Source organism: Haliotis rufescens, unplaced genomic scaffold (genome assembly GCF_023055435.1).
Source record: "Haliotis rufescens isolate VD_foot unplaced genomic scaffold, xgHalRufe1.0.p SCAF_21, whole genome shotgun sequence".
Taxonomy (NCBI): domain Eukaryota; kingdom Metazoa; phylum Mollusca; class Gastropoda; order Lepetellida; family Haliotidae; genus Haliotis; species Haliotis rufescens.
In genome coordinates, this window is record NW_025963902.1 from 264,686 (window position 1) to 274,395 (window position 9,710).

The 9,710-nt window shown below is 45.6% G+C and overlaps 1 protein-coding gene across 1 annotated transcript; it reads left to right on the plus strand.

The window, feature by feature from the left end:
- Nucleotides 1-1,079: 1,079 nt before the first annotated feature.
- On the plus strand, nt 1,080-8,171 carry LOC124144129 (probable serine/threonine-protein kinase yakA). The gene is made up of 7 exons (XM_048401295.1): nt 1,080-1,502; nt 2,107-2,293; nt 2,815-3,030; nt 3,580-3,608; nt 3,914-4,132; nt 5,646-5,709; nt 8,086-8,171. Exons 1-7 carry the CDS (start codon nt 1,080-1,082, stop codon nt 8,169-8,171), a joined length of 1,224 nt encoding a protein of 407 aa, XP_048257252.1.
- The last annotated feature ends 1,539 nt before the right edge of the window (nt 8,172-9,710 follow it).

The window sequence follows — 9,710 nt, forward strand, 5'->3', positions numbered from 1 at the left end:
CTCCGGACAGACGCCCTACCACTAGACCACGGAGGCGGTCCACCAATGTGAGGAATGGAACCGGTCTTCGGCTGGCCGAGCGAATGCTTTATCCCATAGGTTACCCACCCTCCCCCTGCAAGTTAAAGTGCTTACTTGTAGGGATCCCTGTCAAATCAAATAAAGAAGTTTGTATCAATCAGGTTATTTCTGAAAATGTGCTCTAATGAAATCCGTAACACGTGATAATAAAGTTTACTAATATGACATGCACGCCAATAAGGAAAAGCATGAAAAGTACAACTATTCTTACAATACTGACTGAATATTGCAGCGATAGTGTGTGGACAATGGACGCTGAAACATGGATAATGATCAAAAATGATCAACTTATAATAATTTCATTGGTAAAACATTGTGTGTCCCATGGCTTTACACGATGTTGATTTCCATTGTCTGGCTGATGTCACATGAAAGGTGCAAGGCTTGTCACTCGAGTAGAGCACGGTCGACATGTCCACCCAGAGCATCGTTGCATAACATTGTCAGATAGGCCGGGAGGTTGGTGACGTCTCCCCATTGTTTCAAGGGCTGGTGACTTGGCTGTATGTTTGAGCTTCACGAGAATAAATCAACGTACACGCTTTCAGTTGCTTGTCACTGAACACCCCAAAAGTCCCTGGGCACGTGCTTGCTGGTTTGACTGTGGCTAAGGGAGCAACCATCTTATTGTCGGGGGGGGGGGGGGGGGGGGGGGTATATTTTCTATAATGAGACTCAATCCCCTGTTTTACTTAAATAAGTTATGTGCCGTTTTCTTACAGAAAGTGGGTATTGTATTATCGAGGAGTCAAATGTCTGTGTAAAGTCAACTAATCTCAAACCTTAATCAAGCTCCTCCACCACCCGACCCACCACCCATCACCCATCCCCCACCCCCTTGAAATCAAATGGATGCTCCTTCGGGTTGGAGTATAAAACATGGACACTTCCACAGGCGCATCGCGCATCTCGTTTAACGATCTCTGCACACCTCCATACTTCTAGCGATTACTTCTACTTCTACTAGCGATTTTTCCAGCATCATGTATTCATTTCTCATGTCTCTTGGTTTGGCCCCGCAGGTCTCTCAGACCGGACCCCAGGGACCTCAGGCTACCCATGCCACCTCCCAGGGACCGCAGGCGACCCAGGGCACCTCCCAGGCACCGCAAGCGACCCAGGCCATCTCCCAGGCACCGCAAGCGACCCAGGGCACCTCCCAGGCACCGCAAGCGACCCAGGCCATCTCCCAGGCACCGCAAGCGACCCAGGGCACCACCCAGGCACCGCAAGCGACCCAGGGCACCTCCCAGGCACCGCAAGCGACCCAGGGCACCTCCCAGGCACCCCATCAACAGACGCCGTCAACATCAAGGATGTCGTCGACCTCCTCGACGCCTTTCGCCACCCCGATGACGACCACACCGGCACCAACGAGGCGGTCAGCAGTGCCACGTCATCGGGGGGCGGCACCAATGAATGTGAGTAAACGCAATAGTTTTGGTTTGATATGTCTGCTTCAACCAATTCAACCCGTTCTACTAGTTCTATACACGCCTACTTGTTCTATACATGCCTACTTGTTCTATACATGCCTACCAGTTCTGTACATGCCTACCAGTTCTGTACATGCCTACTAGTTGTATACACGCCGACAAGTTCTTTCTACATGACAACTCCGTCTTACTCCTATGATTTGTATGCTAGTTTTAAATATTAGCCTGTGATATTCTAGTTATTTTAATGAACATCGATGACAGGTTTTATTTAGTCTAAATAAATGTATTTAAGATGTACAACTTTTCATCACAATATGGCTGAAATATTGCCGATGTGACGTAAAACATTCACTCACTCACTCCTATGTTCCGTGTGTATGTAACAGTCGTGTTTCTTTCAAAATTGTGCGGGCGAGAAGGGTTTTCGGCCGATTTCCGCACGGCGGGCAAAATATATCAACGTGTGGAATCGGACATCAGTCGGCGTATCAGGCGAACACCCTGACGCCTATCAGAGATACGCCTTGAATATATAGGTGAAGCATTATAACTGCAATAGCTGACATCTTCGTTTGTTGTGTGGCAGCTTGTCGAGACCGAGCTCCGCCAGCTCCGCGAGGAGAACCGGCGACTAAAGGAGGAGAACCGGCGACTAAGTGGGGAGAACCGGCAGGCAATGGAGGAGGTTCGGCTGGCAACGGTGGAGGTTCGGCAGGCAAAGGAGGAGATTAGGCAGGTGAAGGAGGAGAACAGGCGACTGAAGGTAATTGTAAGTGAGATACAAGAACGAATTCAGGTTTAACACCAATGTGAACATCATAATAGTCTTGTGGTGGGTGACACCTTGATGTTGACTCAGGCCGTACCTGCAGTGTTGGAGCTACGTCTTCTGTCTGCACAATGACGTTATTGAGTCTCTGAGATAACTCTTCGACTATTTATATAACTACTAGATAAATTGTAATCAAACTTCATAATTATGAAAACGAGATGTGCTCATCAATTCGTATTTCAGTCTACATGTACTTAGGCAATGAGCTAGGGCAAAATGAAGGGTTTCACGTTCAGTTCATAACTCACATTGGTGACTAAGCGTTGTTTCATTGTTTTTTGCTAGTTACTGTCATATATTAAATATAAATCTTCCTGAAGAAACAAGGCATGTGTTAGGGTCGGTGACAGGCATGGAAAACATTTGTTTGGGCCACCTGGACAAGATACACAATATACATAACGAGCACGTGCACTGTCTGTATACATGCATGTACACACCTACTCTTACCTTCCTTCTTAGGCTTTCTCGTCGGCGGCAACGGCGACAGCTTCTACCTCGGCAGCTTCTACCTCGGCAGCTTCTACCTCGACAGCTTCTACCTCGGCAGCTTCTACCTCGGCAGCTTCTACCTCGGCAGCTTCTACATCGACAGCTTCTACATCGACAGCTTCCACTTCAGCTGCACCAGTGACGGCAGTGACTTTGGGGACTTTGGCGACACAGACGGTTCCAACTGTGAGTATACTATGTAGTTAATTCTCATTGACAGTATTAGATTGGTCTTGCCATGTAGCCTAAGATGCCTGAATTAATCGTCCTTGACAGTGTTAAAGGACCTCAATTTGGGGCTTAGCTTCACCATCGCGTTTTCTTCCTCCCCTGAGCATTTAAGTTAAACCTCGTATTCAACACTCCTGTGCATAGCAACACAATGTTCCACTAAAACATCTGGTGATTCCGGGATAGAATGGCCCACAGCAACATATACTGCTCGTTAGGGGCGACTTAGTGGATCGGGGGATCAGGTTGGGTGACTTGATTTCCTGCATCGTACCTCGACGCCGTGGATCGATGCTCACAATTTCGATCACATCGTCATGATTTTTTGTACATTGATCTGTTTGTTGTTTAACGCCACACTCAGCAATATTCCAGCCACACGAGACCCTAGCATGGTGATCTACCTTCAGTTGTTGACCTTTTTTTATATTGTATGGTTACATATTGATATCTTTTTATGGTTGTATGCTAGTTTTATATATTAATCTGATATTCTATTGATAGTACTGTCAATCGATGCCAGGTTTTCGGATGTGACGTTAAATATTAACTCACTCACTGCAACCTCATGACGGCGGTCTGTAAATACTCGAGAGGCGACTAACAGGATCAGGTTGTCAATCCCACTGACTTGGTTGATGCCTGTCCTCGTATCCCAATTGAGTTGATCGATGCTCATGATGTCAATCACCAGACTGTCAAGACTGTTTACAGCTGCGGCATATAGTACAGACAGTTTATTCAGTAATTTATACAAATATCCATAACTGCAACAAACAGTTCTTTCGTCTTTAGAATAGTATCTTATATATCATAATTGGGTATTTTTTTCTCTCAGAATCAGGCTGCCAACAATAGGAGAGACCAGAGACAGAGACAGAGGACTGTAAACATGATACGGCAGCAGCAACAGCAACAGCAGCAACAGCGACAACAACAAAGAAGGATGGATCAACAGACGCTGGCTCGCGACCAGCAACGTCAGCAACAGCAGCAGCAGCAACAACAACCCTACCAGGCTCTGCTGCGTGTCCTAGATGAGGCACAAAGGACTTCGGTGAGATTTCGTTTCATCTCTTGTCTATTGACTTCCATACCCAACGATTGTAGAAGTACTGGTTTGACCAGCACCGACTTGCATTTTGACGTACCTCCTTAATGCAACTGCAACAAACACTCCTAATGCTCTGTCATCAGTTCATGAAACAATCCGACACAGGACAATAGAGTGTTAGGGTGTGTTTCATTGTCACATTCGGTGGCCCAGTCATCTAAGGCGCCGCAATTCGCTGTGCAGAGTTCCTTAATCAAAGCGGCGGTAAAATCATTAAATGTTGTGGGTCGATCTGACCATACTACCGATATATAGACACTTCTATTCAGTAGATTGTCTTTGTTCCAAAATACCTGCAAAAAGCGTGAAGATGCATCAGATTTACAATTTGTATTTCTTGTCTGTACATACAGCAATATACGGGCGTTTCTTGTAATAACAATGCTATTACTCTGTATTATATAAATAATAGTTTTAATTGTATGATATTAATTGATTTTACAATGAACTTGATCATCAATTCAGAGTAGGAATCCGACTCATTTAGGCTTCTATGACATATACTATCTTTCATCGTAAATGGTGGGTTCAATGTGTGAAGCCCATTTCTGGTGTCCCCCGCCGTGATATTGCTGGAATATTGCTAAAAGCGGCGTAAAACCATACTCACTCACTCATCGTAAATGGTATTTCCATAGATGCCAGTCTCAACAGCAAGCTTGAAACTGCAACATCAACATCTAGAACGATGTTCTCAAATGTTGTATTACTATACTTGAACAATACACCCAACTCCCTCACTTTCTACAATAGGAACATCATCGATACGTGATTAGTATCGTTATTGCTAATATATACTTTTAACTGTGGCTGTTCCCTTTAAACTAGAACTTGGTCTCACTTTAATCCGATAATTCACCATAACAGTGATAGACTCCGACAATAAACCCCAACTCACTGTCCACAAGACCCGTTAACATCCGGTTTAGAGTAGATCTTTAGCAACCCATACTTGCCATGAGTGAGTGAGTGAGTATGGTTTTACGCCGCTTTTAGCAATATTCCAGCAATATCACGGCGGGGGACACCAGAAATGGGCTTCACACATTGTACCCATGTCGGGAATCGAACCCGGGTCTTCGGCGTGACGAGCGAACGCTTAAACCACTAGGCTACCCGACCTCCCCACTTGCCATGAAAGGCGACTTGCTTGTCAGAGGCGACTAACGGGATCGGGTGGTCGGGTTCAGTAACATCGTGTCATCGTATCCCAATTGCGTGATTCGATGTTCATGATGTCAATCACTGGATTGTCTGTTCCGGACTCGATTATATAGAGACATCCATCATATTACTGGAATATTGCTGAGCGCGGCGTTAAATCACAAACCGACAGACACGTTCCACAATAGGGACGTGATAAATGATTTGTATCGTTTTTATATATATTCCTGGTAAGTGGGACTGTGTATCCTTTGATTGAGTAAGGGTCTAAGTATTGTTTGTTTCATTACAGAGAAGGGGACGCGTCCGCAAGCCTGCTGGTGCTCTTCAGATGACCCTGGGTGGAGGCATTACCAGTAAGTTAACCCAATGTGTCGAGATGTATCATTTACAAAGGGAGGCGGTCAACACATCGACCTATTTTACCTAGTCTCAACCGCTGGCTTATCATACACAACTAGTGTTACGTTATCCCACGTGTTGTGCCCATTCTTGTCCCAGTCTTGTCCCAGTCTCTGATATTGGTGGAATAATGATATACAGTCACAGCACTCACTCACCCACTCACATTTAGGGGGCGGTCGGGTAGCCCAGTGGTTAAAGCGTTCGCTCGTCACGCCGAAGACCCGGGTTCGATTCCCGACATGGGTACAATGTGTGAAGCCCATTTCTGGTGTCCCCCGTTGTGATATTGCTGGAATATTGCTAAAAGCGGCGTAAAACCATACTCACTCACTCACTCACATTTAGTCCCGTGAAGATCTGGATCAGACGTAACCTTCAGCAACCCATACTTGTAACAGTTATCTAACGGGATCGGGTGGCCAGGCTCGTAACTTACTTCATGCATGTCATTGTAATCAAATAGCGTGGATCGATGTTCATGTGAGTCACTGGATTGTCTGGTCTAGACTCGATTTACAGACCGCCCCCATGTAGCTAGAATATGGCGTTTACCAACAGACAAACCAAAAAACTCTTTTACAGAATTTTCCCTCAATCGTGATGCAACATTCGCCCCCTCGCTTTTCCACATGCAGTGGTGACTCTGACTCCATCAGACGCCCCAGATACCTATGATTTCGTGTTCGAATCCTGGTTTGACATGATTGTTTCTAGGTTCAACAGCACCATACCCTTCTGACCAAAGTGGTGAAGTCTGAGACCTGCATCAATTCTGTCTTTCCTCCAACACCAAACTGTTCTGTCCACTATCAAAATACATCGACATTTTTTACATGAATTAACTTAAGTACGCTTCGGCACTGAGTCAACCGCTCTTTAAATTGTGAAATTTTAAAGATTTACAGACAAGATTGATCTGTGTCGGAAATTGGTGCTGGGAGATTCTTGCAGAAGTAGATTAGTGTGTATCTTGGCCAATGAATAGGTGTTTCCACCCTGGTGTTTAAATGGTATGTTTCTCCTTACACTTCAGGCATCGTAACCAACGACCAGGCTGCCTTCATTCGCAAAAGGCAGCGATAGGTGTCCACCCTCGGTGGCCAAAAGCTGTCATTGGCGACAAGGTTAACCTGGTGTTACATCCTCAAATGCGGTAAGTTAAACTATAGTTATAAACGAATCATTTATTCTCTACGAATTAATTCTTTAGAGCAAACATTATCCCGTCAATTTGAAACAAGATAGATTTTTCGCATCACAATGGTTATGTTAGTGCCTACATTCTCGATACTCGTCCGTCCAATGAAAACAACTTCAAGAAGGACATTACAAACGTGATCTAATCGTCATGTGTGTTTATAGAAGTGAATAATTCTGAAATTAACAAAATATTGTTTCTTCTTCAGGTGTGGTGACTTGTTACCTTCTGCAACACCTGCCAATTACGCCGCTTCATGTGCAGGAATTGACACCATCTGATACACTCGATATCAATATATCTTATACATAAACTATTCAAAACATTCTATCTATCTTGACAACTGGCATGATCCAAAGATGCCAACTTAACATGCTGGAATTATCAGGATCTGTTTTGTATGTTTACAACTTGGTACAACGTCCTGCTTTTGACACGATCGTTCACTTACAAGTCCCGGATGTTGTCCATGTGTACCTCCTGATGACTCGGCAGCTCTGAGGTGTTGAGGGGTGTTTCATGTTTCATGGCTCAGTTTCTGCCTGAAACATCCGCTAACACCTTCTAGTTGAACGATGACTCGGTCGTATTCACAAACATTTTCTAGGGTAATTTGTATTTGGACAACGTCAGTCAGGGGATTGTTGTGAAAGATTTTAATACCAGCATTGAAATGAGCGTGTCAGACTTTACTGGTTGCGTCACCTCAACAAAATATTTCAGTTTGTTTTCTTGATACACTGAGTTGAAGACGTCTCTTCCTAATCATGTGCGGTGCTGTGGTAGGATGTTGGCAATATCAGTCTACAACGAAGATGGATGTTTGTTGAACAGAACTAAGTGACAAGGTAAGTTTCAAACTGTCCGTTGATGGTTAAAAAGAGTCACATCCTTTATAGACAGGCCGTTCCAAACAACTGTCTTAAGACTTTCGGAACTCCCAGACTTATACAACACGGTGATTGTAAATTCAATTCTAAATTCTATAGACTTGTTCCTAACAACTTTCTTAAAAAGTACAAACTGTCCTATCTATACCTTGACTCGCCACGCCTTTGATCAATTCAGTACTAAGTTCGTGTTCCTGTTTGTGAGAATTGACATCTGATCACAATCTGTACTTGTACAGGCACCCTTGCCGCAGCTGTTCACCGCACCGTCTACCACACCGTCTACTTCACCCGTCTACCACACCTCCGCTCTAGTCTATGGTGAGTACTAGTATATGAACGCTAGATCCATGCAATTTAACTTGATACTTTATATTCAAAATGTTGAACGGAAACGTCCCCTGACGCAACTCGATTGCACCTAAAGCCTTAGACACCAGTGGGCAAATAATATTAATAAGTAAAAATAGAGGTTATCACGCGAGTGTAATTTTAGATAATAAATATCCTGTATTGGGAACAGACATTTCATTTAGCGAGTTTGGGCCTCACCCACTCACCCACATTTAACTGGGTTCTTCTATATGCAGGGGGCACGGGTGGCCCAGTCGTCTAAGGCGCCGCGATTCGCTGTGCAGAGTTGTGTCCCTTGGGCACGCCAGAAACCTATGATTGTGGGTTCGAATCCCGGTTCGCCCCAATTATGTTTCTAGGTTTGTCAGCACCATACCCGTGGTCGTGGGTTTCACCGAAGTGGTAAACATCTTAGATCTGCATCACTTCGGGCTTTCCTCCCACATTAAGCTGACACGCCGTGATATAACTGGAATAATGTTAACAGCGGCGTTAAACCCAACTCACTCACTCACTCTTCTATATGCTCTCGAGGTGACCCAGGGCAGACTAGATAACCCGGTACCTACCAGTTGTTGAATACAATTAGGGCCAGTCACATGTGTGATTGTACTTACGTTGATCATTCTACAATCCCATCGACCACTGTTCCCTTGTCAGTCACATGTTAGCTGTAATATTGCTGCCTGGGGCGTTCTACAACATTCACCTCCTCCCCTTTCCACATGCAATGTTGACTCTCCCACCCTTAGATGTTCCAGAAACTCCACTTCAATACACCTCGTCAAAGAGGAACAGGTCTGACGCATATGAAATTAGTGTGTAAAGACCAATCGCAATAACACATGGTGACATACAATTCTTGTCAAATAGAAAACTCAATGTATATCGAGTTTGGTCAGTGAATTCTTTGAATAGCTTGTTTGGTTGACTCGTTTGTTATTTCAGCATATGTCAGACAGTCTTTGAATTAAGAATAAGATTTTTTAAACTGTTACATTAATTTATTTTCTAAAGGTTGTGTCAAGCCTAGTTTGCCACCAGCTGCAGCCTCTGTCGCCTCCTGTCACCAGCCTCTGTCGCCACCTGCCTCGGTTGCCACCTGCCACCAGCCTCGGTTGCCACCTGCCACCTGCCACCAGCCTCCGTTGCCACCTGCCACCAGCCTCCGTTGCCACCTGCCACCTGCCTCAGTCGCCACCAGCCTCGGTTGCCACCTGCCACCTGCCACCAGCCTCCGTTGCCACCTGCCACCAGCCTCTGTCGCCTCCTGCCACCAGCCTCTGTCGCCTCCTGCCACCAGCCTCTGTCGCCTCCTGCCACCAGCCTCTGTCGCCACCTGCCACCTGCCACCTGCCACCAGCCTCTGTCGCCACCTGCCACCTGCCACCAGCCTCTGTCGCCACCTGCCACCAGCCTCTGTTGCCACCTGCCACCAGCCTCTGTCGCCTCCTGCCACCAGCCTCTGTTGCCACCTGCCACCTGCCACCAGCCTCTGTTGCCACCTGCC

Bases quoted from the DNA above. Each gene is read 5' to 3' on its own strand.
- LOC124144129 (XM_048401295.1), top strand. From the start codon at position 1,080: ATGTCTCTTGGTTTGGCCCCGCAGGTCTCTCAGACCGGACCCCAGGGA. The intron at 1,503-2,106 runs GTGAGTAAACGC...GTTGTGTGGCAG, and splicing joins GGGGGGCGGCACCAATGAAT to CTTGTCGAGACCGAGCTCCG. The intron at 4,133-5,645 runs GTGAGATTTCGT...GTTTCATTACAG, and splicing joins ATGAGGCACAAAGGACTTCG to AGAAGGGGACGCGTCCGCAA.